The following is a 20,103-nucleotide window of genomic DNA, read 5'->3' as shown; positions in this document are numbered from 1 at the left end:
ATCTGGCACTGTGGGGGCATTTATGTATCTGGCACTGTGGGGACATATCCGCACTGTGTGGGCATTTATGTATCTGGCACTGGTGGGGCATTTATGTATCTGACACTGTGGGGCATATATGTATCTGGCACTGTGGGGGCATTTATGTATCTGGCACTGGGGGCATTTATGTATCTGGCACTGGGGGCATATCTGCACTGTGGGGGCATTTATGTATCTGGCACTGTGGGGGCATTTATGTATCTGGCAGTGTGGATGCATTTATGTATCTGGCACTGTGGAGGCATATCTGCACTGTGGGGGCATTTATGTATCTGGCACTGTGGGGGCATATCTGCACTGTGGGGGCATTTATGTATCTGGCACTGTGGGGGCATTTATGTATCTGGCACTGGGGGCATTTATGTATCTGGCACTGTGGGGGGCATTTATGTATCTGGCACTATGGAGGCATATCTGCACTGTGGGGTCATTTATGTATCTGGCACTGTGGGGGCATTTATGTATCTGGCACTGTGGGGGCATATCTGGCACTATGTGGGCATTTATGTATCTGGCACTGTGGGGGGCATTTATGTATCTGACACTGTGGGGGCATTTATGTATCTGACACTGTGGGGCATATATGTATCTGGCACTGTGAGGGCATTTATGTATCTGGCACTGGGGGTATTTATGTATCTAGTACTGGAGGCATTTATGTATCTGGCACTGGGGGCATATCTGCACTGTGGGGGCATTTATGTATCTGACACTGTGGGGGCATTTATGTACCTGGCACTGTGGAGGCATATCTGCACTGTGGGGGCATTTATGTATCTGGCACTGTGGAGGCATATCTGCACTGTGGGGGCATTTATGTATCTGGTACTGTGGGGGCATTTATGTATCTGGCACTGTGGGAGCATATCTGCACTATGGGGGCATTTATGTATCTGGAACTGTGGGGGCATTTATGTACCTGGCACTGTGGAGGCATATCTGCACTGTGGGGGCATTTATGTATCTGGCACTGTGGGGGCATATCTGCACTGTGGGGGCATTTATGTATCTGGCACTGTGGGGGCATTTATGTATCTGGTACTTTGGGGGCATTTATGTATCTGGCACTGTGGGAGCATATCTGCACTATGGGGGCATTTATGTATCTGGAACTGTGGGGACATATCTTGCACTGTGTGGCCATTTATGTAGCTGGCACTGCTGGGGGGCATGTCATGTGTAGCTGGCACTGCTGTGGGGCATGTCATGTGTAGCTGGCACTACTGTGGGGCATATCATGTGTAGCTGGCACTGCTGGGGGGCATGTCATGTATAGCTGGCACTGCTGCGGGGCATGTCATGTGTAGCGGGCACTGCTGGGGGGCATGTCATGTGTAGCTGGCACTGCTGCGGGGCATGTCATGTGTAGCTGGCACTGCTGCGGGGCATGTCATGTGTAGCTGGCACTGCTGCGGGGCATGTCATGTGTAGCTAGCACTGCACATTATGTGTATCTGGCACTATACTGGAGACATTATGTGTATCTGACACTATACTAGAGACATTGGGGTAAATTTACTAAGGTCCCGATTTTGACCGAGATGCCGTTTTTTCATCAAAGTGTCATCTCGGTAATTTACTAAGCAATAATCACGGCAGTGATGAGGGCATTCGTAATTTTATGGAAGTCCAACAAAAAAAATACAAATGAATACACCATCGGTCAAAACGCGGCTGTTTAAGTATGAATCTCGGTCATTTACTAAGAAGTGCAAAGCAAAAAAAACCAAAACACTGCCGTGAAAAATTACAACTCGTAAAAAAGTGCTTAAAAAAAACAGACCTGCTTTTTTTTCCCGTGATTGGATAGGCATGCACGGATCCATGAGATCCGTGCATGTATATCAGTGGGAAGGGGTGGGAAGGTGATTATTTTCTCAAAAAAAATTGCGTGGGGTCCCCCCTCCTAAGCATAACCAGCCTGGGGCTCTTTGAGCCGATCCTGGTTGCAGAAATATGGGAAAAAAATTGACAGGGGTTCCCCCATATTTAAGCAACCAGCATCGGGCTCTGCGCCTGGTCCTGGTTCCAAAAATACGGGGGACAAAAAGAGTAGGGGTCTCCCGTATTTTTAAAACCAGCACCGGGCTCTACTAGCTGGACAGATAATGCCACAGCCGGGGGTCACTTTTATATAGTGCCCTGCGGCCGTGGCATCAAAAATCCAACTAGTCACCCCTGGCCGGGGTACCCTGGGGGAGTGGGGACCCCTTCAATCAAGGGGTCCCCCCCCCCAGCCACCCAAGGGCCAGGGGTGAAGCCCGAGGCTGTCCCCCCCATCCAATGGGCTGCGGATGGGGGGGCTGATAGCCTTTTGTGATAATGAAAAGATATTGTTTTTAGTAGCAGTACTACAAGGCCCAGCAAGCCTCCCCCGCATGCTGGTACTTGGAGAACCACAAGTACCAGCATGCGGCAGAAAAACGGGCCCGCTGGTACCTGTAGTACTACTACTAAAAAAAAAACCCAAAAAAAGACAAGACACACACACCGTGAAAGTAAAGATTTATTACATACATGCACACAAACATACATACATACTTACCTTATGTTCACACGCAGGTCGGTCCTCTTCTCCAGTAGAATCCAAGGGGTACCTGTTGAATAAATTCTACTCACCAGATCCAGGGTCCCAGGGTCCTCGGGGCAACCATTTGTAATCCAGGTATTTGAATAAAATAACAAAACGGATACCCGAGCCACGAACTGAAAGGGGCCCCATGTTTTCACATGGGACTCCTTTCCCCGAATGCCAGAAACCCACTCTGACTGATGTCTAAATGGGTTTCTTCAGCCAATCAGGGAGCGCCACGTTGTAGCACCCTCCTGATCGGCTGTGTGCTCCTGTACTGACTGACAGGCGGCACACGGCAGTGTTACAATGTAGCGCCTATGCGCTCCATTGTAACTAATGGTGTGAACTTTCTGCTCAGCGGTGACGTCACTTTTGGGTATTTTTTTAGTAGTAGTACTACAGGTACCAGCGGGCCCGTTTTTCCGCCGCATGCTGGTACTTGTGGTTCTCCAAGTACCAGCATGCGGGGGAGGCTTGCTGGGCCTTGTAGTACTGCTACTAAAAACAATATCTTTTCATTATCACAAAAGGCTATCAGCCCCCCCATCCGCAGCCCATTGGATGGGGGGGGACAGCCTCGGGCTTCACCCCTGGCCCTTGGGTGGCTGGGGGGGGGACCCCTTGATTGAAGGGGTCCCCACTCCCCCAGGGTACCCCGGCCAGGGGTGACTAGTTGGATTTTTGATGCCACGGCCGCAGGGCACTATATAAAAGTGACCCCCGGCTGTGGCATTATCTGTCCAGCTAGTGGAGCCCGGTGCTGGTTTTAAAAATGCGGGGGACCCCTACTCTTTTTGTCCCTCGTATTTTTGGAACCAGGACCAGGCGCAGAGCCCGATGCTGGTTGCTTAAATATGGGGGAACCCCTGTCAATTTTTTTCCCATATTTCTGCAACCAGGATCGGCTCAAAGAGCCCGAGGCTGGTTATGCTTAGGAGGGGGGACCCCACGCAATTTGTTTTTAAGTTTTACAGTGTTTATTGAAAAAAAAAAAAAATAATTAACCCCAGCACGGATCACACAGATCCGGCCGAGATTCATTTTGAAAAAGTCGGCAGTGTTTTGCTAATCACTGCCGTAAAAAACTGAAAAAAAAACACGAATGACATCGACATCGGAAAACCCGAAAAGACAAAATACGGCAGCTTAGTAAATTAGTCGTAATAAATTCAAAAAGTTGCAGTTTTACACTTTCGATGTCATTCGTGATTGAACTTTGACCTGAAACGGGAAAATACGAATCTTAGTAAATTTACCCCATTGTGTGTAAGGAACACTACTGTGGCTATTATGTGTAAGTCTGCTAATTGTGTGCGTAGAGGGGGTGTGAAAATATATTTATAGTTTGACGATATAAAGTTATGAGGCCACGCCCACTTTTCCAGGAACGCGTGTGCCATATGTAAGGGGGGGGGGCGCTTTTACATTTTCTCGCTCAGGGTGCTAGTAGGCCTGGAGCCGGCCCTGGCTGTGTTGTCCTGCATCATTACAGTGGTAGTGTCTTGTGCTGCATCAGTCCAGTCACAGTGGTGGTGTTCTTTGCTGCCATATGTCCAGTGCTGCTGTATAAGTCCAGTCCAGTGGTGCTGTGTTGTGCTGCATCAGTCCAGTGGTGGTGTCCCTGTGCTGCCGTATAAGTCCAGTGGTACTGCTGTATAAGTCCAGTGATACTGCCGTATAAGTCCAATGATACTGCCGTATAAATCCAGTCCAGTGGTACTGCCGTATATGTCCAGTAATACTGCCGCATATGTACAGTGGTACTGCCGTATAAATCCAGTGATACTGTCGTATTTGTCCAGTGGTACTGCCGTATAAATCCAGTGGTACTGACATATAAATCCAGTCCAGTGATACTGCCGTATATGTCCAGTGGTACTGCCATATAATTTCAGTGATAGTGCCATATATGTCCAGTGGTACTACTATAAATCCAGGGGTACTGGCATATAAATCCAGTCCAGTGGTACTGCCATATATATGTCCAGTGGTACTGCCATATAATTCCAGTGATACTGCCGTATATGTCCAGTGGTACTGCCGTATAAATCCAGTGGTACTGGCGTATAAATCCAGTCCAGTGATACTGCCGTATAATTCCAGTGATACTGACGTATAATTCCAGTGATACTGCCATATATGTCCAGTGGTACTGCCATATAATTCCAGTGATACTGCCATATATGACCAGTGGTACTGGCGTATAAATCCAGTCCAGTGATTTTTCACGTGTGGCAAGTTCGAAGGGTTGGAGAACCTTGCACAAGACGGAAATCATTCTCCACTGCGCTTGAGTCAGGTGCATTCCCCCTCCTTGGCCTATATCGTAGGTGGATGTATAGGCTTGAATGGCCTTTTGCTGCTCCTCCATCCTCTGAAGCATATAGAGTGTTGAATTCCACCTCGTTACCACTTCCTGCTTCAGGTAATGGGAGGGCAGGTTCAGGAGTGTTTGCTGATGCTCCAGTCTTCGGCACGCAGTAGCTGTATGCCGAAAGTGGCCCGCAATTGTTTGGGCCACCAACAGCATCTCCTGTATGCCCCTGTCATTTTTCAAAAAATTCTGCATCACCAAAATGAATTGTATGTGCAAAACATGGGACGTGCTGGAATTTGCCCAGATATAATGCATGCACAATATTGGTGGCGTTGTCCGATATCACAAATCCCCAGGAGAGTCTAAGTGGGGTAAGCCGCAACAACATCAGTTTCAGGGGCGGCAGCGCATCTCGCCAGCTCCCGGCCGTTGCTGGGCAGCGGGGCCGGCGCATCACTTCCGCCCCTGGCTCTCCGGCCCCGGCTGGTTGCTTGGCAACCGGGGACGCCAGACGGCCGCCCTGCACTGCGATCCCGGCTGTTTCTAAGCACTGCGTGCCCAGAGATAGGTGCAATAGTCAGGGTCCGGGGGGCTGGGCTGCTGGGTCTCCTCTCATTGGTCTGCAGGGCCTTTTTATTGGAGCCAGGACAGTGCATCCCCGCTGGTGATAGCTTCCTGTGGAGCCTGTCTTCCTGCCTCTGGTGTGTTCCTGCATCCAGCTTGTGTACTCCAGTGTCCTGTGTCCAGTTTCCTGAGTCCTGTCTGAGGGATCGTTTCCTGCTGTCCTCCGGGTTACCTTCCAGTAGAGTGGTCTGGTATCCGAAGCCACTAGGTTCCGGTTGTTTCCTGCACACACCTTTCGTGGTGTCGTGAGTAGTGGCTCTGCCGCACTTTATGGCTGAAGCCGTATTTTCTTTATCTATTTTTGGTTGTGTCATTTTTGCGGAGGTTTCCGCATTGCTGTCCTCGCCTTATTACGACAGGTTCATATTTGGCAGTTAGGCTGCATTACTTGATTTGCTGTTATTCCAGGCGGCTGCGCCGCATATAAACTACTTTATTATTTTTTGTATCCTTCTCTGTTTTAGTCGTGTCAGTCTTAGTTAGTTTTCCCCTTGTTCTCCTTGGTCTCGGTTAACGCCTTGTCTCCTATTAAGACCGGGGAGCATCGGAGTCTGGGCGGACATAATTCGCCCATTCAAACGCGGCTGCCATGGGCACAAGAAACCATAGTCTTGCAGGCATTAATCGACCACTGGGAAGGACAACGGAGTCAGGGATTTTTGTTAGGGGAAACTGCGTATCTCAGTTCAATCGCAGTTTCACGGATCTGTACTCGGAACCCTTCTATTGCCACCCAGTCTTTGGGTTCCAAGTACGTTGAACATAAAATTATCACCGGCCCCAAAAAAACAGGGGGGCCTTGAAATTTTCTCCCCATGAATCCATCAGTGGAAGATCAGAATCTCAGCCAAATATTGGCTACTCAGATCCAGAACCTCACTCAAATGGTGCAGGATCTTACTCTGCGGGTTAGGTCTCAGGAGGATCTCTTGCGACCTTCCCCGAGTGTAGCTCCTGAACCCAAGATGAATCTTCCAGACCGCTTTTCGGGTAACCGAAAATACTTTTTTAATTTTCGGGAGAGTTGTAAACTTTACTTTCGTTTAAGGCCCTGGTCCTCAGGTTTCGCCGTTGGTCGAACTACTGTGGCTGGAATGATCCTGCTTTGCGCAGTCACTTTTGCTTCGGCTTGTCAGAAGTGATCAAGGACAGTCTCATTCAGTACCCGATTTTGGAGACTTTGGATAAGCTCATGGAGTTTGCTATTAAGATCGATCGCCGTCTCTGTGAGCGGAGGACTGAAAGAGGGGCTAGTTTTAGGCCCAGTCCATGTGTGTTTGCTCTCCCTGAGGATGTCGACGAACCCATGCAAGTGGGTTTGTCCCGACTTTCCACTGAAGAGAGAACCAGGAGGTTAAATTTAGGGCTCTGCTTATACTGTAGCGGCAGGGAACATGTTGCACTCAGTTGCCCAAATAAGCAGGGAAATGCCCTGACCATGTGAAAGTTGAGAAGGTTCACTTAGGTCTTCAACTAGTCTCCTCACATGATTCTCTGTTAGTTCCTGCCGAAGTATCTTCAGGGAATCAGAGTTCTTTTGTTTCTGCATTTATTGATAGCGGAGCTGCTGGGAACTTCATGGATCTTACTTGGGCTCCAACTCTTGGATTTCCGCAGCTCCAGCTCAGTAGACCTATTACCATGCGCGGTCTGGATGGTGGCCCTCTCTCTAACGGGGTAATTACTCATCAGACTCCCCCATTGCATTTGGCTGTGGGTGCGTTACATTCTGAAAGGATTGAATTCTTCCTCACCCATTGTCCGACCATGCCTCTAGTCTTGGGTCACCCCTGGCTTGCCATCCATACTCCAACCATTCATTGGCAATCTGGGGATATTTCACAGTGGGGTTCCAACTGCTCTAAGAGGTGTATTACTCGCCCGGTATGGGACGCTGTCATTTCCTCAGAACCTATTCCATCAGTTTACCAGGACTATGCAGATCTATTTTCCAAGGGTAATGCGACGTCCTTCCACCCCATTGTTCTTATGATTGCCCCATTGACCTCATTCCTGGTGCTACCTTGCCTAAAGGGAGACTCTATGCACTGTCTGGCCCAGAGACAAAGGCCATGGAAGACTATGTGCAGGAAAGTCTAAAAAAGGGGTTTATTAGGCCCTCCAAATCCCCTTTGAGTGCAGGGTTTTTTTTTTAGTTAAAAAAAAAGACGGATCTCTTAGGCCGTGCATTGACTACCGGGCCCTGAATAAGATTTCTGTCAAAAACACTTACCTCTTACCTCTCATTTCTGTGTTGTTCGATCAACTCTGCACCGCGGTAATTTTTTCTAAAATTGACCTTAGAGGAGCGTATAACCTCATCTGAATAAGATCTGGGGATGAGTGGAAGACGGCTTTTAGTACATAGGCCCTCATTCTGAGTTGATCGCTCGCTGACGATTTTCGCAGCACAGCGATCAGGTGGAAAAACGGCAATTCTGCGCATGCGCATGGTACGCAGCGCTCATGCGCTAAGTACTTTCACACAAAACTTTGTAGTTTTACACAAGCTCGAGCGATGCATTTCAGTCGCTCGAGTGTTCGTTGTTTGATTGACAGGAAATGGGTGTTTATGGGCGGCAACTCAGCGTTTTCAGGGAGTGTGCTAAAAAATGCAGGCATGCCAGGAAAAAACGCAGGAGTGGCTGGCCGAACGCAGGGCATGTTTATAACGTCAAACCAGGAACTAAACAGACTGCAGTCATCGCAAGCTAGGAGTAAGTCTTGAGCCACTCTGAAACTGCATGACATTTTTAAGTAGCAGAACTGCTAACCTTTCGGTCACACTTCTGCTAAGCTAAGATACACTCCCAGAGGGCGGCAGCCTAGCGTTTGCATTGCTGCTAAAAGCAGCTAGCGAGCGATCAACTCGGAATGAGGGCTAAAGTCCGGACACTATGAGTATCTTGTGATGTCGTTTGGTCTGTCTGACGCTCCTGCGGTGTTTCCAAATCTTATAAACGATGTCCTCCGTGACTTCCTGGGGAAATTCGTGGTAGTTTATTTGGACGACATCTTAATTTATTCTGAGACTCCGTAACAGCATTTTCTCCATGTTCAGCAAGTGCTTCAAAGATTGCGGGAGAATCACTTATATGCCAAATTGGAGAAATGTGATTTTCACATTACAGAGGTGTCCTTTTTAGGATATATTATTTCTCCGGAAGGGTTTTTTATGGAACCTAAAAAACTCCAGGCCATCTTGAATTGGGCTCAACCCACTAACTTGAAGGCTATTCAGAGGTTTGTGGGTTTTGCTAATTATTATAGACGTTTTATTCACGCTTTCTCCGAGTTAGTTGCCCCTATTGTGTCTTTGACTAAAAAGGGTGCTGATCCTTCTAAGTGGTCGCTCAAGCCCAGCATGCCTTCCAGGCTTTAAAACAGGCCTTTGTCTCTGCTCCTGTCCTTAGACACCCCAACCCTGATCTTCCTTTCATCGTTGAGGTGGATGCCTCTGAGTTTGGGGTGGGAGCTGTTCTGTCTCAAGAGGACCCCGAGTCTTTGGCTTTACATCCTTGTGCTTTCATGTCTAAAAAATTTTCTTCCGCAGAGGCCAACTATGATGTTGGTAACAGAGAATTGTTAGCAGTCAAGTGGGCTTTTGAGGAATGGAGGCACTGGCTTGAGGGAGCAAAGCATACTGTCACTGTGTTTACGGACCACAAGAATATTACAGTATATTGAGTCAGCAAAACGGCAGGCTCGCTGGGCGTTATTCTTTACTCAGTTCAATTTCATCATCACCTACAGGACCGGTTCTAAGAACACTAAAGCTGATGGTCTGTCACGTTGTTTTCTTCCTGTTCTTGATAACCATTCTCCTACCAGTCCAATTATTCCAGCAGCCTCTGTCCGAACCGGTTTCACACAGGATTTACACACACAATTAGTTCAGCTTCAGGGGCAGGCTCCCAGAAATACTCCCATTGGCCGTTTCTTTGTTCCTGAGTTCTTGAGAGGCAATGTCCTTGCCGAGTTTCACGACAACAAAGTTGCCGGCCATTCTGGGGTTGTTAAGACGTTGGAATTGCTCTCTCATGCTGTGTGGTGGCCTAACCTTTCCAAAGATGCTAGGGAGTTTGTGCCAGGCACAAGGTGTCCTGGTCTCTGCCCATTGGGCAGCACATACCTCTAGCCATTCCAGTCAGGCTATGGTCACACATTTCCATGGATTTTGTGGTGGATCTTCCACTCTCTTCTGGTTTTCAGGTGATCTGGGTGGTGGTGGATCGATTTAGCAAAATGGCCCATTTCATTTCTTTGCCTCGATTACCATCCGCTTAGGTTCTGGTAGTCTTGTTCCTTCACCATTTCTTTAGACTCCATGGACTACCTACTGATATTGTCTCGGACCGGGAACCGCAGTTCATTGCCCGTTTCTGGAAACTCTTTTACGCCTCGTTAAACATGAGACTCGGTTTAACCTCTGGATACCATCCACAGTCGAACGGGCAAACTGAGCGCGTTAACCAATCGCTGAAGTGGTATCTGCATCTTTATGCTGCCAAGCTTCAGAACGATTGGTCGGAATATCTTCCCCTGGCCGAGTATGCTTACAACAACGCCTGTCATTCGTCCACCAAGGTGTCTCTGTTCTTTTCGGTCCTTGGCTTTCATCCCAGAGTCAATTCCTTTACTCCCAATTGTCCATCTTCTTCCTTGGCCTTGACTTCCCGCCTCAGAACTATTTGGAAGAAGGTACACCTTGCTCTCAGGAAAGCTTCCTTCCGGGAGAAATTTTGTCGAACAGGTTCCGACGTCCATGCACCTTTAAGGTGGGTTGTCAACCCGTAACATCATACTCCAACAACCTTCAGCTAAGTTGGGACCCAGATTCATCGGGCCATTTTGTATTATCAAACAGGTCAATCCGGTGGCATTTTGGCTGCAATTGCCGAGCTCACTTAAAATTTCCAACACCTTTCATTGTTCTCTGCTTAAGCCCTATATTTTTTCCAGGAAATTCCCTCAGAAAATTATCTGGGGTAGGCCTCCCGTGGATGTTCAAGGCCATCAGGAATTCCTGATAGAAAAGGTTTTGGATTCTAAGTATTCCCGTGGACAGCTTTATTTTCTGGTCCACTGGAAGGGGTACGGCCCAGAGGAGAGATCTTGGGTCCGAGACAAGGATTTGCATGCTCCTAAACTTAAAGAGATTTTTTTTTGGAATTTCCTCTTAAACCTGGGTTTAGGGGTTCCTTAACCCCTCCTCAAGGGGGAAGGTACTGTCATGGGCGGCAGCGCATTGCGCCGGCTCCCGGCCATTGCTAGGCAGCGGGGCCGGCGCGTCACTTCCACCCCTGGCTCTCTGCAATAATCAGGGTCCGGGGGACTGGGCTGCTGGGTCTCCTCTCATTGGTCTGTAGGGCCTTTTTATTGGAGCCAGGACAGTTCATACCCGCCGGTGAAAGCTTCCTGTGGAGCCTGTCTTCCTGCCTCCGGTGTGTTCCTGCATCCAACTTGTGTACTCCAGTGTCCTGTGTTCAGTTTCCTGAGTCCTGTCTGAGGGGTCATTTCCTGCTGTCCTCCCGGTTGCCTTCCAGTAGAGTGGTCTGGTATCTGAAAGCCACTGGGTTCCAGTTGTTTCCTGCACACACTTTGCGTGGTGTCGTGAGTAGTGGCTCTGCCGTACTTTATGGCTGAAGCCGTATTTTCTTTATCTATTTTTGGATGTGTCATTTTTGCGGAGGTTTCCACATTGCTGTCCTCGCCTTATTACGATGGGTTCGTATTTGGCAGTTAGGCTGCATTACTTGATTTGCTGTTGTTCCAGGCGACTGCGCCGCACATAAACTACTTTCTTTTTTGTATCCTCTGTTTTAGTTGTGTCAGTCTTAGTTAGTTTTCCCCTTGTTCTCCTTGGTCTCAGTTAACGCCTTGTCTCCTATTAAGAGTAGGAGGCATCGGAGTCTGGGCGGACCTAATTCGCCCATTCAAACGCGGCTGCCGTGGGCACAAGAAACCATAGTCTTGCAGGCATTAATCCACTGGGAAGGAACGAAGTCAGGGATTTTTGTAAGGGGAAACTGCATATCTCAGTTCTATCGCAGCTTCATGTATTTGTACTCGGAACCCTTCTATTGCCACCCAGTTTCTTGGGTTCCAAGTACGTTGAACATAACAAGCAGTGGCAGCAGCAGTAGGCGTATCACTCAAGGATCCTCCGGAGGAATCCCGGTTAGTAGAGGACTTCTCAGTCATGCCAGTGACATGGCCTGCAGGACTATTTATTTATTTATTACCAGTTATTTATATAGCGCACACATATTCCGCAGCGCTTTACAGAGAATATTTGGCCATTCACCTCAGTCCCTGCCCCAGTGGAGCTTACAATCTATATTCCCTACCACATGTACACGCACACACATTCACACTAGGGTTAATTTTGTTGGGAGCCAATTAACCTACCAGTATATTTTTGGATTGTGGGAGGAAACCGGAGTACCCGGAGAAAACCCACGCAAGCACGGGGAGAATATACAAACTCCACACAGTTAGGGCCATGGTGGGAATCGAACCCATGACCTCAGTGCTGTGAGGCAGTAATGCTAACCATTACACCGTCCGTGCTGCCCAATCAGGACTACTGACGTTCCTGATTGAGTAGGAAATTGATGTTGAGGGAGTTGGTGGTGTGGCTTGCAGGAGCTTGGGTACAAGAGGAAGAAGGGATTTAGGTGTCAATGGACTGCTTAAGCTCTTACCAAAAGTTTTGGAACTTGACAATGACTTCTGATGAATGTGCTGCAGGTGACGTATAAGGGAGATGTTCCTAGGTGGTTAACGTCCTTACCCCTACTTATTACGGATTGAGAAAGGCAACACACGGCTTGACACATGTTGTCCGGATTTGTGGAGAAATAATTCCACACTGAAGAGGTGGCTTTTTTGGTATTTTGCCCAGGCATGACAATGGGCTTATTCATCCCACGGACAACAACTGTCTCCCCCAGTGCTTGATTTAAACAAACCACATCACCATCAGAATCCTCCTCGTCAACTTCCTCCTCAGCGCCATATCCTCATCCTGGTGTACTTCAACAGTGACATCTTCAATTTGAATATCAGAAATTGGACTGTGGGTGCTCCTTCCAGCACTTATAGAGGGCGTGCAAATGGTGGAAGGAGCCATCTTAGAACGCGCAGTTCTTTGTTGTGCTTTTGCCAGCTTAACTCTTATAATTTTTCCAGTGGGAGGATGAGGGCTTCCATCGTCATGCGAAGCTGAACCACTATTCATGAACATAGGCCAGGGCCTTCGCCGTTCCTTGCCACTCCATGTCATAAATGGCATATTGGCAAGTTTACGTTTCTCCTCAGACCATTTAAATATATATTTTTTGGGTCATTTTACTGAACCTTGGCATTTTGGATTTTAAATGCCCTTTACTATGAGATTGGGCATCGGCCTTGGCAGACGACGCTGATGGCATTTCATCGTCTATGTCATGACTAGTGGCAGCAGCTTCAGCACTAGGAGGAAGTGGTTCTTGATCTTTCATTATTTTATCCTCCAAACTTTTGTTCTCCATTATTTTTCTGGAGTTATATAACAATATGTGGCACAGGAGAGCGTAACCCTACACCACACAGGGCAAACCCTGTAAAAATTATTTGGATTGAATATTAATAACCCCTTTATTTGGAGTAAATAATATACAGCACAGGACAGTACCACTGGACTTATATGGCAGTATCACTGGAGTTATACTGTAGTACCACTGGCCTTATGCGGCAGTATCACTGGACTTATACGGCAGTACCCCTGGACTTATACGGCAGTAACACTGGATTTATACGGAAGTACCACTGGACTTATACGGCAGTACCACTGGACTTATACGGCAGTACCACTGGACACATACGGCAGTACCACTGGACTGGACTTATACAGCAGTACCACTGGACTTATACAGCAGTACCACTGTACTTATACGGCAGTACCACTGGACTTATACGGCAGTACCACTGGACTTCTACGGCAGTACCACTGGACTTCTACGGCAGTACCACTGGACTGGACTTATACGGCAGTACCATTGGACTTATACGGCAGTACCACTGGACTTATACAGATATGGCAGTATCACTGGATTTATATGGCAGTACCACTGGACTTATATGGCAGTACCACTGGACTGAACTTATACGGCAGTACCATTGGACTTATAAGGCAGTATCACTGGACTTATACGGCAGTACCACTGGACTGGACTTATACGGCAGTACCACTGGATTTATTCAGCAGTACCACTGGACTTATACGGCAGTACCACTGGACTTATACAGATAAGGCAGTATCACTGGATTTATACGGCAGTACCACTGTACTTATATGGCAGTACCACTGGACTTATACGGCAGTACTACTTGACTGGACTTATATGGCAGTACCACTGGACTTATACAGCAATACCACTGGGACTTATACTGCAGTATCACTGGACTTATACGGCAATCCACTGGACTTGACTTATATGGCAGTACTACTGGACTTATACGGCAGCAGCACTGGACTTAAGGTTAAGATTAGCGTTAGGCTTTAGGGGGAGGGTTATGGTTAGGCTGCGGGACAGGAGGTTAGGCACAGGGGGGGAGTGTTAGGGTTAGTCTGCGTGGAGATGGTTAGGCACTAGGGGGAGGTTTAGGGTCAGGCTGCGGGGGGAGGGATAGGTACTAGGGGGAGGGTTAGGCACTAGGGGGAGGGGGAGGGTCGGGCTGCATGGGGAGTGTTAGGCACTAGGGGGAGGGTTAGGGTCAGGCTGTGGGACGGGAGGGTTAGGTCAGGCTGTGGGACGGGAGGGTTAGGTTTAGGGTCAGGCTGTGGGACAGGAGGGTTAGGCACTAGGGGGAGGATTAGGCTATGGGACGGGGGTCAGGGTTAATTTCATGTCTCTATATTAATATGATAACTGGGACTGTATAAGTATTGATGGGTTCTCCAGAGATATGTGTAAAAAGAAGCAAAACTCAGCAGACCTGTTCGCAGTCAAGTTCAGCTCTGCAGTCTCTCAGACACAGCAGGCAGGCAGGCAGGCAGGCGGTGGGCTTACTTTTCTGCCTCTTGCTAACAGCATTTGTTCTGGCTCGAAGGGCTGAGCACCACCCGCTGGGAAGATCACCGGCCAATCCACCTCCTAACCAGGACCCCGGCGCCACACAGCAAAAATAAGTGTCAATAGTGCGTTGGCTGCTTTCAGGGACTGAGATCTCCCTCATTATGAAGCTCTGTATCAGAGGAGCTGTCTCTGCCGACACCCTCCGATACTGTAGCTCCGTCATCCACTCTCACTGGAACCGCTGCTGCCCTCCGGCAACGCAGCTCCCTCTCAGACTGGCAGCCTCAGTACCGGGAGGCACTTCTGACTGTCCGTGAGCCCCCTTCTCCCTGCAGAGGTTACGTGCTACTCAGGAGCCGGTGCACAGGTGACTGGCCTGCTGGCTCCCCTGCAACCTCGCAACCCGCAGTAGCAGCCGGCGGGAGCACTGTCCACACACTCTGTGGTGGCTCACCCACGGGGGGGGGGGTGCCCTGGGTGAGGGGGGCCCAGGGTAATGTACCCCCTGGGCCCCCCCTTAATCCGGCTCTGGCGGCTCCTTATATGGAATCCAAAACCTGCGGGAATCTGACAGCAGGATGATGACGATTTGCCTGGTTCTGGTATGCGAGTGTGGCGGGAAGTCCCAAGCCGGGCTCGGGACGTGAAGTTCGGGGGGGTTCGGTTCTCAGAGAACTGAACCCACTCATCTCTAGTTTTTCCTAATCACATTTTACATATTTTTGTATTATTTTAATCACACCTACGGTATCACTTACATAGCACTTATGTGCTTCTTATTAACCCTTTCTAATTTTCACCTGTGTGCTGCCCTGGGGTTGCCAACCTGTGCCGACATGATGGGGTACCGCGCCCCGGACCCATACATATTATTAGGGACCACCAGTGACAGAGACACCTTGCCGTTCGACCTGGGGGCTTAGCCCTATATCTGCATATGTATGCAACCAGGCTCTCTGTAGTATCTGATATTGGTGGTCATTCCGAGTTGTTTGCTCGCTGCTATTTTTAGCAGAATTGCTAATAGGCTAAAATCCAGCAGTTCTGCGCATGCGTATGCACCGCAGGGCGCACGCGCTAAGCAATTTTGCACAAAAATATGCTATTTTACTCACGGGCGAACAAAGCTTTTCAGTCGCTCTGTTGATCGGAGAATGATTGACAGGAAGTGGGTGTTTCTGGGTGGTAACTGAGCGTTTTCTGGGAGTGTGCTAAAACACGCAGGCGTGCCAGCAGAAAACGCAGGAGTGGCTGGAGAAATGGAGGAGTGGCTGGCCGGACGCTGGGCGTGTTTGTGACATCAAACCAGGAACTAAACGGACTGAGGTGATCGCAATCTAGGAGTAGGTCTGGAGCTACTCAGAAACTGCAAGGAAATACTTAATAGCAGAATTGCTAATCTTTCGTTAGCAATTCTGCTATGCTAAGATACACTCCCAGAGGGCGGCGGCTTTGCGTTTGCATTGCTGCTAAAAGTAGCTAGCGAGCGAACAACTCAGAATGACCACCCAGGGGTGTATCTAGGGATCCAAGCGCCCCTGCGGTGTGAGTAAGGGCTGGTGCCTCCTTCCCCCCCACATACATATTTGAAATAAGGAAGGTATATCAAAAAAGGGCATGGTCTTATGGGGAAGGGGCGTGGCCACACAATAGTACTTTCATTTCAAATTATGCCACACAGTAGCATATTACACCGCACAGTAGTGTCTCTTATTCACGTTATGCCACACAGTAGCATATTACACCGCACAGTAGTGTATCTTATTCACGTCATGCCACACAGTAGCATATTACACCGCACAGTAGTGTCTCTTATTCACGTTATGCCACACAGTAACATATTACACTGCACAGTAGTGTCTCTTATTCACGTTATGCCACACAGTAACATATTACACTGCACAGTAGTGTCTCTTATTCACGTTATGCCACACAGTAACATATTACACTGCACAGTAGTGTCTCTTATTCACGTTATGCCACACAGTAACATATTACACTGCACAGTAGTGTCTCTTATTCACGTTATGCCACACAGTAACATATTACACTGCACAGTAGTGTCTCTTATTCACGTTATGCCACACAGTAACATATTACACTGCACAGTAGTGTCTCTTATTCACGTTATGCCACACAGTAACATATTACACTGCACAGTAGTGTCTCTTATTCACGTTATGCCACACAGTAACATATTACACTGCACAGTAGTGTCTCTTATTCACGTTATGCCACACAGTAACATATTACACTGCACAGTAGTGTCTCTTATTCACGTTATGCCACACAGTAGCATATTACACTGCACAGTAGTGTCTCTTATTCACGTTATGCCACACAGTAACATATTACACCGCACAGTAGTGTCTCTTATTCATGTTATGCCACACAGTAGTACCCCTATAGGAAACACTGTCTATAGAAGGCATATAGGGAATGCAAATAGAAAACAGAAATGTGGACCAGTGCTAGTAAATATATTTCTATTTTTAGAAGTGGAATGCAGTCAAACCGCAAACCGATCAAAGGGATATTGCAGTCACATTCAGGGATGTGACTGCAATATCCCTCTTCTCAGCGCTCCGTTGATTGGATCACAGTGGCTGTAAACACCTCTGTCTGATCGACAGGCAGAGGTGTTTGCGGGGAGAGCAGGGGGCGGTGATGGACCGTTGCAGGGACGGCGTGGGGAAAATGGGGTCGGGCTGTCTGCATTTTTAAGGCATCTGAGTGACATCTCACGCAGCCACCCCTATGTGAAAAATGGTGTCAGACCACCTGCATATGCAGCCTAGCTGCAGCTGTAGGGGGTCGTCCACAGTTGCTGCGACCACAATTAAATTGCGGTCACAGTCGCTGAGCAGACCATTCAGCATGCTGGACAGCCTTGCCCTGCGATGGATGAACATCCCCCAGCATGCAATAGAAAGGATTGCAGTATCTGCTTTTTAGCAGAATCTGCAATCCTTACAAATAACCCCCACTGCCATTAGTACATCTGATCCCGCCCATAGGCACACACATATACACTTACTGTACATACATACTGTCACACATAAAACACATACAGTACATATGATATACAGTACAGTCACACATGCAGTATATACAAATAGTCACACACATGCACACATATATACAGTCACACATATATATATATATATATATAGTCACACACTTATTCACATCCATAGTCACACACTAATACACACATAAATACAGTAGATACTTATACTGTACACATACAAACATACATACACATATAGTCACATACATAAATGCAGACACACATACAGACAGACTATATAGTGTTTACCCCCTCACTTCACAGACAGGGTACACTCAATGCATGTACTTTAGTAGCTCTTTGTACTCTCCCCCTGTCCTCCATGCTGCTGGGTTGCCTGGCACTGACTGAGTGCCCTGTAGCCCCACCCACCTGCTTCCACTCCGTCCACTTCCCGAAGGTCAATGCCGTGCAGTGCAGTCTTGTGCCACCCCTCCCCTCACTAAGGGGGTCATTTACTAAGCAGTGATAAGAGCAGAGAAGTGAGCCAGTGAAGAAGTTGCCCCATCAACCAAACAGCAACTCTGTATAATTTTATAGTATGCAAATTATAGATGTAACTTCAGTGCTGATTGGTTGCCATGGGCACTTCTCCACTGGCTCACTTGTCCATTCTGATCACTGCTTAGTAAATGTCCCCCTCAATCCTGATTGTACCTTGTGACTGTCTGTTACTGCCAGCGCTGGTGTCCAGCGGCACAGCACTGCACTATTGATCAGTCAGACTCAAAATAAACTGCAGCTCCCGGCAACAAGGGATGCTGGGAGCTGTAGTTTATGTTGAGTCTGATTACAAGTGAGGTGCGGTGCGCTGCCACCTGACACTGGCGCCGGCACTAACAGACAGTCACCAAGTCTGACAGTACTACTGGATTCTACACCCTGAACGTGGATGGCACTACCAGGCAGCGCCCCCTCCTTGCCTGGCGCCCCTGGCGAGTGTCATCCTGGCCAATGGGTAGATACACCCCTGTGACCACCCTTATGTAGTGTTATTTTTCACTCAGTGTGCATTAGGGATAGCAAAATGTTTTTTTCTGACTCTCCTTTATAATGTACACTACACTAATTATACTGAATTCACATAATGGGCCTAATTCTGAGTTGATCGCAGCAGCAATTTTGTTAGCAGTTGGGCAAAACCATGGGGGTAATTCCAAGTTGACCGCAACAGGATTTTTGTTAGCAGTTGGGCAAAACCATGGGGGTCCTTCCAAGTTGATCGCAGCAGGAATTTTGTTAGCAGTTGGGCAAAACCATGTGCACTGCAGGGGGGGCAGATTTAACATTTGCAGAGAGAGTTAGATTTGGGTGTGGTGTGTTCAATCTGCAATCTAATTTGCAGTGTAAAAATAAAGCAGCCAGTATTTACCCTGCACCATACTTGCCTACCCTCCCGGAATGGACGGGAGGCCCCCGAACATCGGGTGACCCTCCCGGCCCCCCGGAAGAGCAGGCAAGTCTCCTGGTTTCAGCGGTCACCCACTGCCCGGTCGCCCACTTAGCGAGTAAAGTGGGCGGTCCGAGCAGGCGATGACGCGATTCTTGTTGAATCACGTCATCATAGCCACGCCCCCTGCTGTATAATGCCGGTAATAGCGGCATTACACAGCGGGCGTGGCTTACATGACGCAATCAAGCAGCCACGTCCCCGTCCCGCCTCTGGCCCGCCCCGTTCCGCCTCTGGCCCGCCATCCTCTGGACATCACCTCACTTCCTGCCTGCCCTGATGAGCCGACCGGCTGCTCTCTCCCGGAGAGAGCAGCCAGAAGTCGGCAAGTATGCCCTGTGCAGAAATAAAATAACCCACGCAAATCTAACTCTTTCTGCACATGTTATATCTGCCTCCCCTGCAGTGCACATGGTTTTGCCCAACTGCTAACAAAATTCCTGCTGCGATCAACTTGGAATTACCCCCCATGTGCACTGCAGGGGGGGCAGATGTAACATGTGCAGAGAGAGTAAGATTTGGGTGGGGTGTGTTCAAACTGAAATCTAAATTACAGTGTAAAAATAAAGCAGCCAGTATTTACCTTGCACAGAAACAATATAACCCACCCAAATCTAACTCTTTCTGCAAATGTTATATCTGCCCCCCCTGCAGTGCACATGGTTTTGCCCAATTGCTAAAAAATTTCCTGCTGCAATCAACTCAGAATTACCCCCAATATACAAAACACTACACAAGTACATTCTGCACACATACCACACTCAACCTCCCCCCCATTATATTACCATAATATGTAGCTACTAATAAACAGTGCTGGTTATCATCCTTGTTTTTTATATCTCTGTCACATAAACAATTAAAATTGCGCTACACAGTAGCACAATCTTTTTCACATTACACCTCACATAGTGCCCCGATTCATATTAGACCACATAGTAGTGTCCTTTATTCACGTTACAACTC

General features: G+C 48.2%; 1 protein-coding gene across 1 annotated transcript in view; it reads right to left on the bottom strand.

Moving 5' to 3' along the window:
* LOC134929621 (uncharacterized) overlaps positions 1–7,201 on the bottom strand; it is a 138,800-nt gene extending 131,599 nt beyond the window's left edge. The window contains exon 1 of the mRNA XM_063925206.1: positions 7,148–7,201. Within this exon, the coding sequence (XP_063781276.1) occupies positions 7,148–7,201 (54 nt within the window). The remainder of the gene's footprint in view (positions 1–7,147) is intronic.
* Positions 7,202–20,103: the final 12,902 nt, after the last annotated feature.

Source organism: Pseudophryne corroboree, chromosome 5, assembly GCF_028390025.1.
Source record: "Pseudophryne corroboree isolate aPseCor3 chromosome 5, aPseCor3.hap2, whole genome shotgun sequence".
In the NCBI taxonomy this organism is placed as follows: domain Eukaryota; kingdom Metazoa; phylum Chordata; class Amphibia; order Anura; family Myobatrachidae; genus Pseudophryne; species Pseudophryne corroboree.
Note: the sequence above shows the minus strand (reverse complement) of the source record. Positions and strands in the feature narration are given on the sequence as shown.